This window comes from Apostichopus japonicus, chromosome 15, assembly GCF_037975245.1.
Source record: "Apostichopus japonicus isolate 1M-3 chromosome 15, ASM3797524v1, whole genome shotgun sequence".
NCBI classification, from domain to species: domain Eukaryota; kingdom Metazoa; phylum Echinodermata; class Holothuroidea; order Aspidochirotida; family Stichopodidae; genus Apostichopus; species Apostichopus japonicus.
Genome location: NC_092575.1, coordinates 7,912,042 through 7,935,544, shown reverse-complemented (window position 1 = coordinate 7,935,544; position 23,503 = coordinate 7,912,042). Strand labels below are relative to the sequence as shown.

The 23,503-nt window shown below is 35.9% G+C and overlaps 1 protein-coding gene across 4 annotated transcripts in view; it reads left to right on the top strand.

Annotated features, from left to right (window-relative positions):
• LOC139980704 (RNA-binding protein Musashi homolog 2-like) overlaps nucleotides 1-23,503 on the top strand; it is a 180,012-nt gene that overhangs the window by 115,687 nt on the left and 40,822 nt on the right. For all 4 annotated transcript variants that reach the window (XM_071992556.1, XM_071992555.1, XM_071992558.1 and 1 more), the window contains exon 7: nucleotides 8,529-8,577. In XM_071992556.1, the coding sequence (XP_071848657.1) occupies nucleotides 8,529-8,577 (49 nt within the window). The remainder of the gene's footprint in view (nucleotides 1-8,528; nucleotides 8,578-23,503) is intronic.

Here is a 23,503-nt window from a genome sequence, read left to right as displayed (position 1 = left end):
AACATAAATACTCAAATTTCTGATCATAGTACTTTAAGGTGAAATAGCATTGACCTTAACCGTAGAAAGATTGGTTGAGAATGCAGGGCGTCATAGAAAGATGATTTAATTTCAATTTTCTCCTGTGCATTATTATTTTTATGATTCTTGTTTTCCCTCTCTCTCTCTCTTTCTTTTGGCCAGAAAAGTTGTTTATTTTGAAATGGCCATGATAATGGTTTTTCAAGAACAAATAGATGAAGCCATCATATCAAATTGAATGAGAATGAAGACTTAAGGGGTACATTAGGGAGTAATGAAACACTAATATTTGGTAGTCTTTAGAGATGTCACATGGATGGATTATATACCAAATATAGAATATAGGGATTTGATATTTTCTTTTGCATTTTTTTGTTGATATTTTATTGGTTTTTTTTTAAAGTGCAACTTGGAGTCATTCTAAACTGTTTGGATAATGATGAAAGCCCTCTAAGGCTGATAGTGACAGCAGGTAGAATGTCTTCAGCTTTCCTTTCATTTCTTGTTAAACTCCATATCTATGAGAACATCAATTTTTATGATTATCCACGGTTTACTGGAGGTTACAACTGTTCATGACAGTGCAAGAAGAAAAGGCAAAAAGAAAAGCAATTCTGAGTAGTTCATTGAAATGATTGCAAACTAGTATAAAGGTTTGCTTCTTGCTCTTTCATTTGAAATTCAATAGTTGCTCCGAGATGTTGCTGAACTGATATCCAATTTTATCGTGATTGTGTGAGCAAAATGCAAAAGCTGCATTTCTGTTGCCATGACAATGGCCTTCAATTGCAAAAATAGTTGTAAACATTAAGAGTAAACGAGAAGACCATTTGTGGAGAATTTAGTTTTGTACACCTTTCTATGAAATCTCTTCTCCGTAAAGGGTCCCTTAGGGAGGTAAGAATCCCTGTCGACATCGATACGTAACACATAATTATAATGAATTTATGTCGAGTGTGTACGTAACGTTTCAGAGCGTTAGATGGATTTGTGATATCAGTTTTTTTGCAATTTAAAGTAACACAGGAGAGCACATCAAAACAAATATGAAGCCATCCCCTTTATAGTCAGCACTACCCAAATTGGAACCCAAAATTAATGGGAGTTAACGATTAACGGCAAGAAACTGACTTGATTCGATGGTGAGCAGTGCAGCATTCTAAAGGTTAGCAATAGCATGTTACATTGCAGTAGTCACTGTGTGGGACGTAAATCATATCCTCAAAATGATAGTTAGGCCATAAATAATTACTCTTAAATCGACAACTACCATTATGATTGGATCAGCTTACATTAGACATTTCCACTGATTGAAAAATGATCCTGCATGGCAATGTTTGAAGTGGCAGCAGTTTGAATTACTGCATCGTATCGTAAAGGTAAAGACCGTCATGAATATTCATGTCCTGGAAGGAAATAAACAATCTTTTCTTGCGAAAGGTATCACGGATAATTAGCAGATGACATGAGAGATTAATACAGCCATACTGCATTGCTGCATATTAGCTGAGATGAGCGTGATAACTTTTACAAGGGGTAATAATCTTCAACGGCAAATGTTTACAAGTGTGTATATATGCAAGTTGGCATTATGCATAAAGATGAATTATATTTCTTTGGGCTGCCTGTAGAATGATTTTCAACATAATCAGAAAGCACAGATGGTATAAGTTGCTGTGCTACTAATAGTATACAGAGTTTGTATCTATGTTAATAATTTTAGGCTTTCTGTGATAATAACTCTTTCACAATATTCTGTTGTATACAAATCCCTGTGCTTGGATTACCAATAGTTGACTTGTTTACATTTTATAGTGGCAAATTTGTTGAAGTAGGATCCACAGATTTGAGAAGTGTACACATTTAACTGTGAGAAGTTTACACATAGTTAGCTGTGAGAAGTCTACACATTTAACTGTGAGAAGTGTACACATAGTTAGCTGTGAGAAGAATACACATAGTTAGCTGTGAGAAGTGTACACATAGTGAGCTGTGAGAAATATACACATAGTAGCCTATGAGAAGTGTACACATAGTTGCCCTATGAGAAGTGTACATATAGTTAGCTGTGAGAAGTATGCACATAGTTGCCTATGGGAAGTGTACACATAGTTAGCTGTGAGTAGTATACACATAGGTACAGTAGCTGTGAGAAGTGTACACACAGTTAGCTGTGAGAAGTGTACACACAGTTAGCTGTGAGAAGTGTACACATAGTTGCCTATGAGAAGTCTACACATTTAATTGTGAGAAGTGTACACATACAATAGTTGTCTATAATATCTGAGCAAGTACAGTATCAAACATATCCTGTTATATGTTATATTAGAATTGAGTGAAATATTCTACAGTATGTTATTTCATTTCAGTTTGTGTATATAAAGGGGTCAGCGAGAAATCAGACCTTTTGAGTCATTGCTTTTGTCCCAAATAAACACTTTAAAGAAGATTTGTATGTTGCTTACTGTCTTAAATCTTATGATGAAACATTGAACTGGAAACCCATTCCTGAATACTGCACCTGCAGAATTGAGTGCGAGCTGTCTGTTTCAAATTGAGAGCTGCCACATATGCAACTCTGGTTAGTTTCAAATTGTGACATGAATGTTTGGCAAAGTTGACAGCGGTTTAAGTCAAATCCCCTGCCACAGCGTTTGATTGTTCAGTGGTTAAAGTGTTGACAATATGCTCCTGCAATCAATTCATTTATCTTTCAGGAGAATTACCCCCCAAATAGCAGATCAAACATACTTTATGAAGAAATAGAACGTTCTGATTCTTTCATTATTTTGTATAAGAACATTTTTCCTCATCTACTGAAAAACAGAGACACAACTTTTGAATAGTTCTACTGGAACAGGGCTTTCAATTTTTGATTCCTTGATGGAGGCAAAAGGAATCTATGCGATGTGTGTGTGTGTGTATGTATATGTATGTATGTGAAATAATGTGACACTTGCTTGTAAAACACGGTAACTAAAATAGTTCATGGTGGATTAACTTCATACTTAGTATTTGGATCGGTCTTATTGAGTACAAGAAGCCTATAGTTTTCTGTGAACTTCAATCATCATTTTGGGTCAACAGAGGTCAAAGTCTAAACACATTGTGAACATGATAACTCAAAAAGTACATCTTTGTTGAACTTCATACATGCTATGCATATTCAGCTTGTTCAGTACAAGAACACTATTGAAATTGGTGGTGGTCAAAGGTCATTTGCAGTCAACATTTAAAGAAAGGCTGAAAATCTTTTTAACACGATAACACAAGCAGTACATCTTACATGAACTTCGTACATAGTATGTAGATCCAGCTTGGTGAGTGCAAAAATCCAATTGAAATTGATAGAGGTTAAAGGTCACATGATGTCAACATGCATCAAAGTCTGAAACCCTTTTAAACATGATAACTCCAAAATTAAAGCTACAATTAAGCTGTGAATTCTCCAAAATCTCCAGTCCTATGATTTTCATTTGGTGAACATAGTTTGGTCAAAGTCATTTCAGTTCAGTTCTGAAAAGGGGCTCTATAGGTCTTCAACTTCATTTGTTCTTTCTTAATATTGAAACATTTTGGTTTAAAATGCTATAATGTAAAGTCCTAAATGAGTGAACGACATGGTTGATAACATTGAAGATGAAGGGATTTCTACAAATCTTTTCTGGTTCTCACTTAATTCTTGGACAAGTTTATCTCACTTGCTCTACATTAGTCAGATAGTTACAATATTTTGAATTTTGAGCCTCATTGTATGGCAAGGAATCACAAAGCTAACTGGATTTCTGGTTCCATTCTTTCCTGCTTTTCTACGTTTAGGGATAGTATAAATATCTAGTAAAAGTCTACAAGGATGTGAAAGATTGGTGATATACACGCAATGTTTCTTTACACAACTAATAAGGAACACATGTTCAATCGTGTTAAGTTACATTTAAGTTTCTTGAATTTATGGGACACAATTGTTTTTGCCAAAGATATTTCATTTTTCATTTTCTTCTTGGGCAGCAACTGTCATTACTAGCAAATTGAAATAGAATTTATTTTGAGGGAAGGTCCCAAGAAAAAGCATCTTTGACATGCTGGAAAAAATGTTCCATTAAGGTGACTGGCTCTTGTCTTCTGATCTGACAGAATAATTGAAAATCAAAATTGAACTTGCCAAAGTTGATTTCATTCTTCATTGATTCATAACCATGACATATCACTATAGCCTTGAGTTGAATGGCAAGATACATTTTTTTTACTTTTCCGTCTTCGAGAACCTTTCAAATCTTTGCAAACTGCTTTTGAATTTGTTGTCTTTTCTTGAAAAATTTGTTAAGAATCATGATGAAATTGATCCATGGAAGTAGTTGAGAAATTTGATCTTTGAAAGATGAAAGATGAAGTAGAAAATATGGCATATGATACGAAGGATATACAATATGTATTTACTTAAGCACTGTATGTCGTAGTAATATGTTGAATATAGTATCTTTTCCTTGTAATGTTTTGGGAGCTACTGTTTCAGGTTAAAGTCATAAATTCTCTCATCACAGGAGATTTTGACCCTTGTATGTATTTTGCAAGATCACGGCAAAACCAACATTTTGGTAGAGACGAACAAGTTACGTTTGGGAAACGTCAAAATTCTTGATAGTATTCGCAGTTTGTTCCATAATAGCAGGACTTCTCATTGTTAAAATAGTATAAAACATATTAACAAAGGAAGAATAAGACCAGTCAGTGTACAGTCAATTTCATGTTAATAATGACTTCCATGAGAATCGTAACGTCATCTGAAGCATGTCTCCTTGCCTACTAGTTAATTCTTATATCTCTTAAATGACTTGTATTCATACATGTGCAGTCATTGCATATTTTACTACCACCAGTGCATGGGAAATTTTGCAGTGCCAAGATTTCTTGTGATTTGCATAGGTTTAGTGGTTGTTTTAGAATAATATAATTTTTCATTTTTTTGAATAATTGTTATTTCATACCAAGATGTGTCAAGTTGTTACCTTCTACTCAAGCTCAGTCAGGTGCAGTCACACTTCTCTACAGATCCTTATCCTTAAAATAACTTCGATCATTTTTACGAAATAAATGTCATGAAACATGGCTCAAGGACACACCGGCTACTTGAGTTGGTGATTTTTTGAAATCCCTCAACCTTCATATCCCTGGCCATTAAAAGTGTAAATTTTTATAACATTAGTGGTTCAAATAGATACCTTTTTGATACGAACCAAATAACAGTTGGCATTAAAATTAATGACCTCCCTCCATTAAACCCAATGATTATTGAGTCTATAGAGTGTTCGCTCGATCATACCGGTGCAATTTATGCAGTTACTCCCGAGTGAAAGAATATCTCTGGGAAATTAAACCATTGCTTTTGGCACTTAAGCTGCAGCCCTTTGTACTGTCGGTAGTTAAACCAATTAATATTTTGGCATGTTATTTTTCAGCGATACACCTCCTATTTGCCCTGCGATTGCTACATGTGCATTCCTTGTAGGCTTTTTAAATTAATTCAAGGCCCTTTGCTTGGTTTTTGTTGATATGAATCGCCTGTAGCCCTTGGAACGCTCAAAGTACAGTGGAAGGACAGCATTGATAGGGTTCCCATATTATGTGTGAAGGCATTAAGTGTGAGAGTGCGTGCAAGCAGTGAAGCTTGAGCAGGCTGCTGTCAAGAGCATTGCACTTTTTAATTTCTTGGTCAACGACATTTTACAACGAATCTAGAGTGTTTCATGGAATGTCGAGCCTGTTCTGATGAGCTGTTTGAAGCCAACTTCACCTGGTGTGAAAGTGGACTGCTGCATTGGTGGAGGAGGATACCCTGTATGTTAACTGTAGTATCTCCCTGTACTCAGACCGCAGTAAATTAATACTTGGGGAATTGTGGTTGTGAGTCAAGTCTATTAAACTGCAGTTAACTGCATGTGGTCTTAAGTTAACATAGATATCTTACAGTAGTATTAGCTGTGATATAATTGGCTATTACATCTGTCTGTTTACTTTAATGCTGTCTATGATATATAAATTATACAACTGTACTTATAGTTTTAACTGAATCAGAATGTTGGTAACATGACTTAATTTGCGTGTGTACAGTATGTGTGTGAGACTATTTTTTTACTTTTCTGTTTTTCTTTAGTTATTGATATTTTATATGTAGTACTGAAATCTCTGTGTTTCTAAGGATAATTTTGCACATGAATGGCGATCGGCGAGGGACGCTGCCTTGTTTGTTTACTCAACGAGGGAGCATGATTGCTAGTTCAAGGGTGTCCGAGTGTTTACAAACAGAATCTGGCAAGCTGCAAATGTAGTGTTTCATTGCGTAGAATTGCAATTTGATTGGCTGACCGGATCAGGTGTTACAGTATTCAGTCATTAATATTGCATTTATTTTGGAAGTTGATGTGCACTTTTATATTGATTATTCAGTAGTACCATCTTCAAAAGAAATTAAACAAATTTAGGTTTCTGCATGCATGCAGTGATATCGCTCCTAAAGATAAGATTTGATTTTGGTGTTTGATTCCAAAATGGTGTTGTTCACTTATGTAATAATACTTTAAGTTTTGCAATTTTGGAATTTAGAAAATACTAGTTAAAATCAATTTAATTATGATATTTAACTAAATAAAGTGATCTAGGCTACTGCATTGTGAATTTAAGTTATGTTGTACAAATCAACAAAATATGGCTAGATACATGTACTGTACATTTTTGGTAGAGATGATTTTGATGAAGTGACTTACCACTGGTTGGATGTATTATTATATTTTAGCTAAGTACCTGATCAGGTATAACAAGCAATTACTCATTTTCAGTTTTTCATACTTTACTTAATCTATAATAAATTCAAATTCTTAATCTGTAAAAGTGATTGATAAAAGTGATTGATAAAAGTGATTGATAAAAGTGGAATACATCAGAATGAGGGATATAATTTTAAAGTAGACTAAACATGATACAGACAAATCAAAATGTCAGAATTTCATGTTGTATAAATTAGCTTCATGTAGGTCACATGTATCCCCCTTTGTATGACATTGTCTCTCTCTCCCCTCGCCCCCACTTTCCCCCTGCTACAGTGTATGTTACTCCCATCTTTCCAGTTAATGTTCACCCCCCCTTTTTCACTAGTAGTGTTTAGCTATGAATGTTCCCTGCCATTATTTTATCTTTCATCATGGGCTCCATCTAGCTTCAATCGTAGCACAGATTGATCGAGCAGTTGAGATAGAGCTTATGGGAGAATATTTCAGCATTGTCAGTAATTCTGCACCTTGGCCTATTTTTCATGCTGGAACCGTAGATTGTTAGGCATAAAGATTCACGTTCTCTGGCTATTTGTGTAATGCCCCTTGGGTACCTTAGAAGGGATCCTTTTGCAGTCACATGGATAGACTACGCCACGGTAAAACCGAACGCTATGTCCCTGCACGGGAATTTTATTCCTCTTTTAGTGCCGCCAATTCTTGACAGGGCTTTAACTTGAAGAAATTGGGTCATATTCTTTTACTCGCAATTTCAATTTGCATATATTATCACCAAATTTCCGTCCTAGGTGATGGTGGTGCGCTACTTGTTGTCGAGACCAAGAGAAACCTAAGCTGTTTATTTCAAATTTGATGTCAGTGTTAGGATAACTCATGTTCTGGCTTCTCAGAAACTTTTCTAGTGATTTTGAACAGCGAAAAGAAAGGATAAGGAAGCAGAGTAAATGACCCAGGGGAAAGACTCCTATCAAATCAACAATTGAGGCTAATCAAATTTGTTTGTGAGACGACCCAAATGTGTCCTTAGGGTTACTGACCTGATGCTGCTGTAGCCGAGGAGCTGGCTAAAGCAGGTTGTTCTGATCAGGTGACCCAGTCTGGCTTCCTGATGAAACTTGGATGGTAACAGAGAGAAAGAGTGAACAAAGATGAGAAACAATCAAATTTGTCCAGATATTTTCTTATATTGTTTTTATCTGTTATGTGTAAAGGTGTGATTTGGTCAACACCAGTAACTAGCAGGTGGCTCAGAGTTGTCATGGATTAGCAAACAGCAGTTGTGCAGGGATGGGAGAGCAGTAACAGCTTTATTTCTAAGGTTTCTCCCACGATATGGCCTCAGGGACTGGATACTGCAAATAAAACTAAAACTGAGAGACGTTTTTAGGGCAATTATTTCTCAAATTTTTCTCGAATGGAAAATAACTGGTTGTTTTCCCAAATTCCAGAAGATCAGGTGGACATGTGCATTAAGGCATCGATCCTGCTTGATAGGTAACTGCTGTGGTAGTTACTGTACTGTAGGTTTAGTTTGTGGCTGCTACAAAAAAAATGTATTATTTTTAAAGGAAACACCCTACAAACTGAAATGCTTGATTGTCAAAATCTGACGTTGTATTTATTGCCCCTGGTACCAGAATATATCATCTAAATTAGGTCATCGCAGAGTTGGGTGAAGTCTTTGGTAATTCACGTCGCAATTTTTTTTCTTTTCTCTTGCAGGTTGAAGAGGCATCCTTAATGATTGACAAAAACACAAAAAGAAGTAGAGGTGAGTACATTGTATATAGTTTTATCCTTTCCTTTTCAGCAAAGCACTGATAGTTGTGCAAATTTTTTTTTTTGGGGGGGGGGGGTAGTTGTGAAAGAAATAAAGTTGTATTAAAGAAATCACAGAGATGGGGTCATGGGAGAGAAGGAGTGGCCTACAGAAGGGGTACAAAACACTTGTATTGGCTTTATTGGTAGTTTTCGTTTGAAGGGGGAAATTTACAGTTATTCTTTTTAAAGTTGTAATATTTGGAACCATGTACAGACATGATGAACAAAGGACATTTCAGTTTACTGCATACCTCTCCCCCCCCCCACCATGCCTCTTGTGCCATTCTGATCCTCCATATCTTGGATCCTTCTATACACCTCATCCCAGCAGGCCCAATCACCCACGACAGTCATCAAATGTTTGTGTTGGTCAAACATCACAATGGGTGGCTCCTTCATTACAGCTGTGAGAATAATAAAGTAGAGTTAATAATACTAATAAATAAATCCTGACAGTGGAAGATTTCTGAATTGCAGATAAAAATAAGGGTGGATAACTAAATTCTGTTCCTTTCTGACACTTTTATTTGGGGGGGGAGGGGGTGAGAAAGCGTGTCATTCCTCTGAGGACACTTATCAGTGATGTAAATATATTGCATGTGCAACTTCACGTCGGGGTCGGATTTGACCTTAAGCTGACCTCCAACAGACTTGAATCACAGGCTGAATGTTTATTCAAGTTTTCTGTGTTTTTTTTTGTTCATGGATTCATGGTTGTGCCATCATGTTTGTAAACTAGGTATCGCAAGATTGCTTTGCTCGCAGTAGCTCTGAGAATTTCTGTAGTTCTTGAAGGTCAGGATAAGATTGTGTCATGTTTAGTTAAATTAACTTGAATCAGTATTATTAAGACTTTCTGCATGGCGAGCGAGATATTACGTCTATGCTACCTCGGTCTGAGTCATTACCCAAATGAGAGCATCCTCATCGTTTATTAATTTTTTTGTTTTGAATCTGGAAAGCATCAAGTTTTATCATTGAGAACAACACACTAGTCCTTGTAAGCAATGGCCTTTAAACTTTCCCTCGACTCCCAAAGTTGAGTCCTTCTAATGAATGAAATCCGTCAAAATGATCTCCTCTGGATAAACTAAGACAAGAATGATTTTTTTTACAACATGATCAAGAGCTTACGGAATGGTTCTGATGAGCATGGACAAGCAGGTCTTGGGTAAAACACTCCTGCCTCGATAGTTGTCACGCGAGGAGAAAAACCCAAGGCAGTGGTCTCTTGTCTCTTTGAATCATCGCTCCCTCGGATGTTAATTGATTCTCCAGATGAAACGTTTTCAATGCAGATCTGCCAAATGGAGTGGGATTTCTCCTTGGAAGTGAGCACTTGAGATCAAACGGCTTGACCTTTGTTTTAAGCTGTATATAAAGGTTGATCATCCAGGGGTCACTTTTAAGGAAAATCAAGCATTGTTAACATATTTCCCATGATGTCCTATGATTCCTCAAACTTTCGTCGGTGACGTGTGTTTTGGCAAATCTTTCCGAGTTGAATGTCATATCATGACTTATTCGAAAGTTGCAGTAATAGGGGAACGACCACTAGCGTACTTTTGGTGTACCCGATCAAAGGGAAACAGCACATACACACATACATACAGGCACACACATGACCTGGTATATATTACATGACATGGTAGCATATTATTCTTAGAATAGATACTGTCTAGTCAAAGTGTAAGGTTATACAACATCAGATATGCTTTGAAAACTAAACATATAGTTACCTATTGAAGCCATTTTCCTTGGGGAAAGGTCAATGTTGGAGCTTCCTTTGTAGTCAAAGCAATTATGTGTTTTGTATTAAAAATAGTACATTAGTACTTTTAGTATAGATATTCAGTTGTTTGGTTTATATTTCAAAATATGGGGTTCTTGTCCAGCAATGACCTATTGTCACTTCAGATATGCAGGTTAGTTTTTATTCAAAAGTTCAGCTACTTCTTATGAGCAAAGAATCTACTTTTGAAAGGAAAAACAAATGGTAATTGTCAGAGATGTTGCTTCTACTTTCTGGCAACTTTTGATCACCATTTAAAATGGTTCAAATGTGTTTGCATGCAGAGGATGTGTTATATGTATACACTTTACAAAGCCTGTTTACTTAATGTCTGAATTGTACAGGAAATTTAAATATGGTTGTAGTCTTTGCAGTGTTTATAATAATACCAGAGTTGATGTTTAGAAGTGACTCATCATGACTTTCATGTATTAGGGATGTTCTTTGTGGATGTGAATAACAATTTAATGTCTGCCTGCAAATCTAGGAATGTGAATGCTTCAAACTAATCAGACTGCCGGTCAAAGTAAGTTACCCACGGTTACAGCTAGACGTACTGCAAAAAGCATCCTCAGCAACCATATGCTTCCATCCACCACATTAGTCGATGTAACGATGGAACCATTTCCTTGTGAATGTTAGCGAGTACTGATTCATCTGACTCAATTAAGAAAATATTAATACCTGATAAATAGCCATACCAGTTCACTTTATCATTATCACATGCAAAACAGAGTAGGCTTACAACAGTAGGTTCATCTGAGCCTAGGCTAAGCGTTGAGATATCACATAGCAAACTTGATGGTCGCGAGGACCTTTGTCTTTTGAGTTGTCTGATATATTGAAGTTGTGAAGTAATATGCTACACCAAGATATACCACAGCCACAGTTGTGGAATACGCTACACAAATTAAGTGTTGTTACTGGGCTGCCCCAAGATTAGAGCAAACTATGCATTAATATATTCACATTCAACAATGCACATTTAGCGAAAACGTATGGTTGCCATTTCATAAGTTGTAGACAATTAGCTTTGAATCAACGCCAAGTATTTATTGTACTTACATAATATACTGGCAGGGGAAACCATGACAAATCTTGTAAACACAGGGAACATTTCAACAAAACATGCCGCAAAAGTTAGCTCAACTGAATACGTTAGCATACGTCACTCTCAACGTATTTATAGAGCCATCTGTTCTGTTAATTTTTTGGGGGAATGGTCAGTTTCACATGCTGCAAGATGCAATTGGGAAGTTTTGTTGCAAGCTGACCAGCTTAACCTAGCTAGCTATGTAACATGTTTTATTAATCTTCAGGATCAAGGATAACCTTTGTAAAAATGAAAATTTGTTCAAGGAAAAGTCAAGCATACACCAGTTAAGATCTTTTTTCAGTATATTTATGCCTTATTGCCTCAGTGGAGTCACTAAGTCATAACATTTGAAGTACCAAAAAAGTCAAAGATGTATAATGAAGCATTTGGTAGTTTTGTGGTAAAGTGAATTTTACACCATATGACATATAACTGAAAAAGGCAAAAGAAGACATAGTTAGATAGCATTTGAATAACAATAGAAGAATATGAAAGATAAAACTTTTGGAGGATTGCATTTTACCAGCAGATTCTTTTTGAGTGAAACGTTAGCTTTAGGAGCTGGCAGGATCAAATTCTAAGTATTAGTAAAGCATGCAGTAGAGAGTCATCAATTTAGTTTTAGTTGTCAGGGTGATTTATATCTGTCCATATGCTGGAAACAATTATAAGATACAAGTCTAGTGAGGTTTTGTCCTAGTCAGTTTTGGTATTGAGAGTAGTAGTATACTATGTGTGGTACAATATGTAAATATCAAATACTGCCATAGGCAGACATGCATGGGAAGAGATTCATCTATAGTACTGGTTCTGCAACATTTATGTGTTATCTATGTAATGATGAAAACAACATGCGATGTTACAGAGTTTTAACAATCCACTTACAGTGTTGTTAATAGGATTTTAAAAGAGACGCAACGTCTTAAAAATTGTTTGCGTCTGCTCAGTAAAACTTGCGTCCCTGCAGTCTTCCATCAAAACATGCATGCACTTAAAAATACCTGTACAGGAACACATGTACAGTAATTAGCTATAATGACCCTTCACAACACATTGTCTTGGGCGCAACGGAAACCTGTAGTGATAGGTCTACAATATGCATGAAAAAAAACCCCAAAATGTTGAAACCTGTAACCAATATGCAACAACAATATTACTATCAAATTCCGATGCAGGAAATTTTGCCGTAAACTAGTTACCATGTATGTAATGCATTATTACTGTATGGTATAGAAACTCCCTGATATAGTTTTGCTAATATTCTTAGAAACAATTCAACTACAACTTCTGCCATGATCCCTTTTTGAAATGTGTGTCAACAAGGCCTAATGTTATGATATTTGAGTGCGCACATATGATAGCCTATGCACAAACTTCACTATATCAACACATGGGAAAGTAACTTACAAGTAGACCTAGTTGTTGTTAAACAACATACTTTGTGTTCGTTGAGCACTACAGATGCAAGAATGTGTGCGAATAATTGGTAAGGGACTATTAGCCAATCAGAACATGGGAAATTTGGAAAAGCATCGTCGACTATTTTTTAGCATGAAATCTCTGTAAAGGAAATGTACCTTGCAATTGATGTTATGAATTACTTGTTTTCTAACAAATTCAGTCAGCTGTAGTATTGGAAGAAATTTTGGTTCTCTTGAGGAGCAATTATGGAATTTGTGGTACTTTTTTTATTCAAAGATGTGTTTTATGTTTTTGCCTATAGGCCTAGTTGTGAGTGTCTGTACTTGGGGTGTGCTTCTCCAAAAAGGAAATTTTGTATCAATGCTGCATTAATGTATATCAAGGTTATCTCTTTAGCTGTTCATCACAGTAAACAAATGACCACAGTAATGAGGTGTTCAATCCTAAGGGTCAATGTTAATTATATAGACAGACTTGGAATACATTCATTTATTTAATGCTAGCGTGAAACATTTATATGCTTTCTTAGCAAAAAATGCAGGAAAGAGTTATCAATTTAGTTTATAGCCTTCGGGGTGATTTACATCTCTCCATTACTGGAAATTTCATCATGATTAAGAGATCCCAGAATGATAAGTCTTCTTTACTCAATTGTTAGTATGTGTTGAAGGCAGATTAAATGCCCTGCGGTACTAATTATACTTACTTCAATGGTATAGGCAGACCTGGAGACATGCATCATTCAATATTGAATGTGCTACAATATATGTTAGCTTAGTATATACCATGCAGAAATGAGTTACTAAGCTAAGGTTGAGTTGTCATGGTGTTTACACATCTCTCTATGATAGTTCTAAATAATTCACACATTTAGAGGTCCTAACCATACATTTGAACAGCAAAAGTTTGGATGGGAGGCTTTGTGTACTGTCAAATTGCTAGACTACATGATGTCCACCAAACTGAATGTATATACTGAAAGCAGAATGTATGGAGAGCAGACAGTGGTCTGATGGATCAATGAGATGTATGCTATAGGTATAGGCTGTGGGTCCTAACAGTATGAATTGTGAGCAAGCTGGGTCACTGAACAATTGGATATATATGATATGGATAGGTCTGATGTATTAATATGTGTTGGGAATAGACTAGGCTCTGCTCAATAAGATATATGCTATAGGTAGGTAATGAGGTCCACCAATGGAATTGGTGAGCAGACTGGTGTATGATGAATGGGTTATTATATAGATAGGTCTGTCATACTTAATGTGTTGAGAACAGAATGGTTCCTCTAATCTATAGGGTATGCTAAAGAAGGCAATGTGGTCTAATACTGCATGCATTGAAAGCAGACTTAGGACTGAGCATCTGTATCTATCATACTGGTAGGCAATGAGGTCTCATATCGTGTGTGTGTGTACTGTATATGTGTGTTGTAGGCAGTCTCTCAAGTATTCAGTACTAAATTTTGCTGTAAATTATGACTTCCTTAGTACGTGAAGACATTAGTCTGTGACACCAATGTTCTATTTCTGGTTCACGTTTTCTCATTGTTGTTTATACCAATGCTTTGGAAAAGAAAACATGTCGAGGGCTTTATTGTCATTCTTGGACAAAAGATAATAATCCTAAGCTGCCACATTAGCCCTTGAATTAGGTTGCCATCTGGATAAATCCGTTATACCGGGTGATCTTGTTGGCCAAGGACATAATGTTACACACGTATGAGTTGAAAAGAGGACTATTTTCAATGTTTAACTTCACAATTTGCATTGTAACAAGCAAAGATATGTTACCAGGTGTTTTAGGATGTGTAATGTTTGAATGTAAGGTATGTGTTTTCTTTTAAGAATGACAGATGGAATTATAAGTGCTTTTTTTGCCCCTTCAACAATTATTAGCTTGATTTTCATACAATTTAATGATTAAAGCTGACTCGAACCATCTACTGATATCTGCAGATAATTATCCTAGATGGAATTCTTCCCTCAATCCATAGCATCTGGAATAGTTAATTCTTTCTCATTTCTATCCACATTGTGATTTTGCCTGTAATTTCATGCTCCCATTTGATTATCTGTATTGTATTCAAGGCTTACATGTACCTGTAAGGTCCTCTCTCCCCCTTAGGATAGGGCCATCTAGTTCCTGGACTCGGTCACATAACCACGTATTCACGTTCAGGATTTCCTTTACGTTTCGTCTCTTATTTAATGTTTTTTCCGGGCAACTTGTATTATTTTCACTTACTTCAGAAAAAAAAGGGGATAATCGTAGGCTTAAAGGGAGACCACTTTAACCCATAATTTGGCAATAATTGTAAAATATTCAGATGACTGTGGTGTGAGATCTCTTCTTTTGTTTTGTATGGATAAAAATAAAGGTAATTGTTACTTATGATAAGTATAACCATCCCCAATTCTATTAATTGTGCCCTATTATAGGAAATATTAATATTTGAAATAGACAGTTAGCATACGATATATGGGGCTGCACAAATAGTATGACTGCCCTACAACTCCTGATACATTCTAAGATGCCCAGTATTTAATAAAAAATTAAAAAAAATTATCTTTGGAAATTTTCAGTTTTAGTGCAGCCAAATAGATCTAACCAACAAAAAAACTATTACTCCATCTTAATAATGATCCTCGTGAATAAGATTAGAAGCAGAAGTCCTCCCTATCCTGAAAGTACAGATCATCACTCTCGACTTGTATACTGTAGGAAGTACGTTTGATCAGGGTTCACTTACATTGGATGGGGCTGTTAACAATGATTTTAAGCAAGGACACATAAAGTCCATGGAACATAAACGATTCTTTCTTTTATGATTTAATTATCTGTTGATGGGTTTTAAGCTTTACTCAAATTCACTATAGAAGAAATATGAGAAAATGGAGAGATATAAAGTGAAATTGCGTTGATTCTTGTTGATCGATCGGTATATTATCAAGGTATAGAAAATTTATGGTCTGTTTTGGAATGTATGTAGCTTAATACCTTATACCATAACATCATTCATCAGGTCTGATTGGTCATTTGGAATTTAAGGTTAATTACAGAATAGTTACAACCTAATTACAACCACAGCTAATTCTTCAGCTGTGACCATAGAAGACTGGCTACAGTATGTTGAAGTCAGTAAAAATCGGTAATGAGAAGTAAAATGTAAAAGCGTATGTGGTTGGTCCATTGGGGCTGCTTTTTTTCCCCCTTTAATTATACGTTTATCCACAGTTCTCCCATCTGAATAGTTTTTTTACCAGTTGCTAATGCAAATTGAAAGTGGGCTTATACTGTTATTTGAATGACGGTCAGTGAGAGGGCTTTATTAAGCCCCAAGCTATTTGACAGCACCTCCCCCAACCTCCCCCCCCCCTCCTCCCGACACACACATGATATACCACGAAGCTGCTACTGCTCTAAAATCATAAAGTAACAGATTGTTGATTTATCTCTAATCTGTACATGAAGCAGGCAGCTCTTTAACTCTCGGAATATCTTGACCTATGTCGGGCCTTCCAGTCGTCGAGGGGAGTAATGATCTTGTGATTTGCCAAATAATGTGCAAAATGAAAAAGGGGAGTTAAAAGAGGTTTCTTTGTTAAAGCAGATAACTATCGTGTTCACATTCATCTTGAAAAATAGGATCCCTGCGGTTATATTCAACTTAGCAATGTCGTGGAGTAAATAACCCGTGGGCCTGGAAAAGAGTTAAAGAGAATATATGTCGCCAAGGCAATAGCATACAGCTGTATCTATAGATAGCATGGTGGATACGCAGTGTAGGTACTGTAGGTATGCAGTATGCAGCTCCATCAGTAGTACATCAGTGCTAAAAAGTCTCAGTACGTGTTTGCCAGATTTAAACTTTGACCTTTCCAGCTTCCTGCACTAAAAGTTCAGTGAAAATGGCACCATTCTATGCAATTTTCATATCAATATTCATTATTTTTATTTTAAAAATTTTGAGCTGAATAAAATTTGCCATATTTATTAACGAGTGTGACAGTCTGTAGATTCTACAAACTTCAATCAAATTTTTGCAAGCCCCGCCCAACAGATCATTTGCCAATCAAATCTCTATTTTTTTGTTTACGACCGTTAGGCCTAGGATCATTTTATTTTTGTAGCTAGCCTGTCTTAGGTCCCTGCTCTTGTATCTTTATCTCGGTCTTACCGATGTGGCTTGCGAAATTGTGTCATTTCCTTCCATTGCAATGAATAAGCAAGTGTTTTCAGACGTTTCCTCTGTGGAATTGTAAAAATATTAAAAATATTAAAATCTTGATCGGGCTGCATGTGTAGACTATTTTGTTTACATTTGTGTAATGAACATGCTGACATGGGCGTTCGCAGTGATTTTACAGTAAATCATTAGCGCCATAAGGGCAACAGAAAATAAATTTATTTCGATTGCGACAGCTATTCTCCATTGAACCCACCTACCTAAGAGTGCATTTAGAATTAAAACTTTGAATCTATTGCGAAAGTCTGATTTCCAAAATTCATCAGCAAACACGTATTGAGACTTTAATGTGGCTTGAGTGAAACAATTTAGATGTTGCCGTGACTTTTATTTGTCAATCAGCATTTTAAGTGAATGAAAGATTCAAAGATGGCAGAGACTGACTAACTGGATAAAATAGCTAAGGATTTGATTGCAAACCTTCTTGTCATTCCATTACAGTGCAGAGGCTAATGTTTGTCCCATAATATCATGATGGTGTGAGTTGTGTAATTAAGAGTGTAAGGTGGATCAATCTCTCAAGCTCCCTGCCCCTCCCCCCCCCCACCCATACTCTCTTCTGCTTCTCTCCTCCTTTGCCCCTCCAAGAAGATAATCTTAAAAACATGTAAAGAAAAGAATATAATAGCAATAATTGACAACTATGGGTTGAAAACAAAATTGAAAAGTCTGCAAATTGCTTTACCCAACTAACTGGAATTTTAAATATAAATGTCAATAAGAATATATTATGTTTCAAGTTACATATAGTGCTTTGGCATAATCTATCTATAGAACGTAGTAAAGAATTCATTAGGAAGCATGTATGGGGTTATCTTTTATTCAAGATTTTACAGTAGTTATAGTAGATATCTGCATGGTTGTAGATTTGTAAAAGATGAAAGGTAATCAAACTAAAGTCATACGTACAGTAAGATGATGACTAATGCATGATGTCAATATCAAAAATTATCAGAGAAACTGAACATAAAATCTTTCAGATTATGTAAATGGCACGTTTACGGCCAGCAATACCCGGTTGTTGTGTGTAATCTGTAGCATAATTATGCTGGCATCTTACAAACTTATCATCATTTGACGATCTATGGATACAGTTACTCGATAACGGAACGATGTTTTTCTCTTTGCTTAGCAAGTTTGTTAAAACTGGGAAGTGAGAATTTGACTACAGTAAACACAGGAAGGAAACAGGCCAAACCATCAAAAATGGGGGGGGGGGCTGATGGGGGGAGTGTTGTATATTGATGAAGAATTACTTAAGTAATGGTCATTTCAGGAAGCAGGAATCCTTGTTTTAAATCTGCCTTGATTACTATACAATAATTGGCCTATAGCATCATTAGTTTCCTGAACAACATAAGGAAACTTTCTGTTGATTAATACCAAAAGAAATCTGGTGCAGGGTTATTCTGAGTTTTGACTCAGTTCGTGGGTATAATCATAGCCCTCAGATCTGGTGAAGGATCTGGTGATGAGCTAGTTTGTCCTACCAAAGACACACATGTTGGATCTGTGATTGAGATTAAGACCTGCTGTAGGTTTAATATAATGATGGCATTATTATATGCTACAAGTACTTTACATGTATTCTTATCAGGAGAGTTAGGTATAGGTTTAGGTATGCACTGAAGTACATATGGGAGTACTGTGCATCATCAGTGCAGTATATATAGGCTTTTAGTAATTTAACTCAGTAGGAAATCCTATGCTGTATTGAGAGAGATGTCTTTGTGCTACTATTCTTTGATATGGTCAGATCCTTAAATATTCATTCATTTCCATACCATGATGGTCCTGAAACAAAACACTCTTCTTCAAGTTTTGCAATCCGAGTCAGAACGTACCTCCAACATTCCAGTTCAGACCAGTAATAGTCCAAAGTAAATTCTTATATTCGATGACAATGAGCAACGATGGGCAATTTCATTTTTTCTAGTTATAGTTGTTATTTTTTCCATGCGTCGTATTTATTCTCAACGGAAACCCACCAAGTAATACTTAACCATTCAGTCTTCAGTCGTCAGTATTGATTTCTAGAAATTTTGGAAAGTGCACGACCTGGTACAGTGCCAGAAGGCCAGGGTGTATATACATCAGGAGCAGACCGTTAAATGCCATTGCGCCCAAGTGTACACTTAAACACCAGAAATAGCCGCAAAATCTCCCAGAGTATATATGTGGGTCGAGAAGGTCGTAGTTGGTCATTCGCACAGTTTTAAAACAGGTCTGTAAGAATTTAACAGGGTAGATATCCGAATGTTCAAGTACGAAAATCATCAGAAAATCTCAGAGTAGATTGTGCAAAACTGAATTTTCTTTTAAATCATGTCCGTGTACTGTACATGCTTGGAAAAACTTATTTAAATCTTCTGAATGCATTTCAGTATTTAAGATATATACATAGCCATTACACTCCTCATCAGGTTCCCCCAAAGTTTTGGTAGTAACAATGCATATTTCAATTTACAAGGTTAAACTTGAGTTACTGTACATAATGACCGTATTAAATTATTGCTATTGTGTATATAGACATACTGTTATGATTCACTCCAGTTGCTATAGCTACCGTATTCAACCTCCTATTTGGTTCACAAAGTTTATTATAAAGGCATTTGTTCCAGATCCCAATGCTTGTAATTTCTCTGTTAATGTCCTCTAAAAAAAAATCAGGCCAAATTGGCAGGCAATAATACCTGTATCAGTTAAGCAGCCAAACCACAGACTCCACCCTGATATAAAACTAGGCTTTGGTTTATGTGTAATTCACCATGAGAGTATTTGGAGGCCTGCAGAGCTAAAAAAAGTCTCATACTTAATGCTGACAGACACATTTATTTTGAGTGAAACAGCAGTTACCATTTACAGCACACTTAAACTAATACACTGAGAATAAACTTAGTAAGTAACCAACAAAATTGTTTGGTAATACTCTTATATATATTATGTGGCTGGCACTGAGCTTGTATCTTACAAAACAGAAGACCTGTTGTTAGTATTGCGGTGCTTGGGCAAAAAGTGCACAACTATTTTCCATAAGTCTCCATCGAATTTGTTCGTTTTTGTAAAATGGTTGTTGGAGAGTATGAATTTCAATGAAACCATATTGCAGTAGAAATTTGCATAGCCATTAACTAGTGCCATTGTTATTGTATGTTAGTTCCCTTAGTGTGATGTTTGCAGTTTACCCAGCAGGACTTGTCCGTTAACCGGTTCATCACCAAGCTGTAAATCATCCCACGCTAATGAATATGAAAATGTTCATAAAAATTAAATCTGCACGGTTAGGTTTTATTGACTATACACCCTAACTATTGTACTTGCCAATATCTAACTTGCAAACACTTCCCGTTTCATATCAGCAGAGTTTCTTTCGGTTTGTGTAACAAGCATTGTCCTGAAACGTAAAACTGCTTCGTTCATGGGAGACCAAAAGATGTACAGTATTCTGTTCTAAAATCCATAGTTTAGATGAGAAATCTTAGTATGAAATAAAATCTGTCTTAATCTTGTGTATTATTAGTGCTAATATAAATCGTTAACAATTTAAAGTTGATTACATGGCTTAAACAGACGTTATTCTTCTTTTGTATCAGTCATTCAGTTGAAAATTGAAGGAAAAAAAAAACACTTTGCAATTTGTACTCTTTCCTCATCTTCTTGATTTTCCACTGAATAATCCCAAAATATGTATAAGTTTTGTGCACTGTCACATGGCACAGTATACCGTGTGCTGCAAAATGCAGCTTTTGCTCTAGTACCGAGTAGATATAATTTCCGGATTTGTAGAGTTTTCTGTGGTCAGTTGGTGTCAGAGACGATATCATGACCAGTTGAGCTGGGTGTTTGCACTCTCCTCCGAGCCAGAATTTAATTAAGGATTTGAATGGTAGTTAAAGCATAAGGAATACCTGGGAGAAAAAAGAAAAAAGGGGGGGGGGGGGGAGAGGAGATTGAAAAAAATGAGATGGAGATGAAATAGAAAACCGAGAAAAGTCAGTTGAGTCATACATAGGGCGAGGAGAAAAAATAGGTCAATATAACACATTCTGACAGCCAAGATATAAATATATATATTAAAAAAAATGTGGACATGATATTACAATAGATATGTTATGGGAGCTATATACCCTAGTTATGTTTTATGTGCAGCTTGTTGACAAGAACCCAAAATGTCAATACTAGAGAACTAACAAAAACATAATTACATTAGTTTGTCTTGTGAGAGAGTGGCTGTTTGTCGAGTCAACTTATAATGAAAAAAAAAAACACATGAAATGCATTTTAATATTCAACCAAATGGAAACTTGTCATTCGCTGTTCAAAGTAATCACATTTAATGATATTGTATTGGTAACAGAGTAATAGGCTGATAGAAGTTAGGTATTTGGTAGTACATGACCTCCTTTTCTCGTTTGTATTTCTCTTTTGTATTGCCTTGGCTGTCTATGTTGTGTTAATGATGGGTTAATTTAAAAAATGTTGGGGGAAGGGTTTTTCTACTTTTTCTAAAGCAGTATGGTTCATTGGATATGAAAGTATTTTCCACTTCATTATTTTGCTTGACACTGTTCTCGCACTAGCTTTAATTTCATTTGAAATACAAGTGAATAGCATTCTTTTATATTCTGAGTCAGTGTTTGATTGGACGTAGTGTATCTGCATGCACGCTTATTTTTGAATACTGTACCAAATATATAGTGAAATATGAGGGGAAGCAATTATATAGAAAGTTATTTCTGGTTTGACAATAGCAGCCATGTTTTGGGCATTATTTTGAGGCAGAAACTGGTTATCTGACGCTCTGCTAAACAAATCATTCACTATTTTCTAACCTTGTTTAGAGCTCTGACAATAAATTCTGATGCGGTTTTATTCAGTTGGGGGGAAGCTACCATATTTGCCAGCTATGTGGGTTAATTAATATGTAGGATATTCTACTCCAAATGAATGACTATTTCCTGTGTCTAGGTTAACAAATAAATTGGTGCATTGCGATCAGGAAAGTTTTAATAAGGATGTTTATTATTTCCATTAACTATTATTCATTATGACATCTGTAATTTATGACCTTGCTAGGTGAACACTTCCATTCTTAATTTTTGTATATACTTAAACAATGACACTTTAATTTTTCATATTGGTGAAAATGTTTATAGATTTTTGAAGATAAAAAAAAAAGTTGTTTTGCTTAATGACAGATGCTTTTATATAGCAAAGGATGTAAGTAATGCTGGGCACTCTCTTCACAATTGGAGCACATAATACCCGATAGCCGTAAAGGACGGTAGGGTGCTGAGTAAAACCTTCATAATTTCTTCAAAGTTCACAAGCAAACCAGCTGCTCATGTACCTGCTGCCAAGATAATAAATTACTCCTATAATTGGTCTAAAAATATCATTTTTACATTAATTTTTACATTGACTGTGTGCAGACAAAGAGTATATTAATGTATGTATGTTAGCCACCCTTATCTTTTTCACACATTACAATGGTATACATGTCATCTTGAAAGATTGACGGTGGCATGTAGATACATGAAAGTAGTCAATTAAGCTTAAATTTGGGAAAAGATTTAAAGTATGTGTCTACAGCTGGGGTTGGGCAACCTACGGCCCGCAGGCCACATGCGGCCTGCCAGTGATTTTTTAGCGGCCCGTGAGATGTTTCAAGGAGAAGGAAAAAAATTAATCACAAAAACGAGCAAGCTGCATAGAATTTATCGGCAATAATGATCTAGTCAGGTAGGCCTATTATCCCATTAATTATCGACTGTACTGTATTGACATCATGTTTTTGTGAATACAGATTAAGTACACACACCTATTGCTTGAAAGTCCTCGGAATCAAAGGTTTGAAATCAACAGCAAGTCGATGGTTAGGTGCGGCCCAGTCAATTTTTCACTCCTTATATCTGGCCCATTCATTCAAAAAGGTTGCCCACCCATGGTCTACAGGGCTAATAATAAAAATAAACTACTCCAAATAGGAATGAATCCAAATATGAATACCATTAAATGTATCCAATGAATGAATGAATCGCTCTACTCAATTCTAAATGTCACATGCATTCCACCTTCTCCTGGTCATGTTATTAAAAGCACCTGATCAATTTTGAACCACCATTGTTCAAACTTTGCACCTTTTTTGTTTTTCATCATTGGAAGTGAAATTAGACTAACTTGTGTGGCTATTAAATGAATCTAATTTTGTGAGAGTTTACATCTTAACAAATGTCATGTCATAAAAGCTACCTAAAGATTGGTCATCTGGAATTACAAGAATGTTCAACGTCCCGATGCCGTTGGTTTTTAAC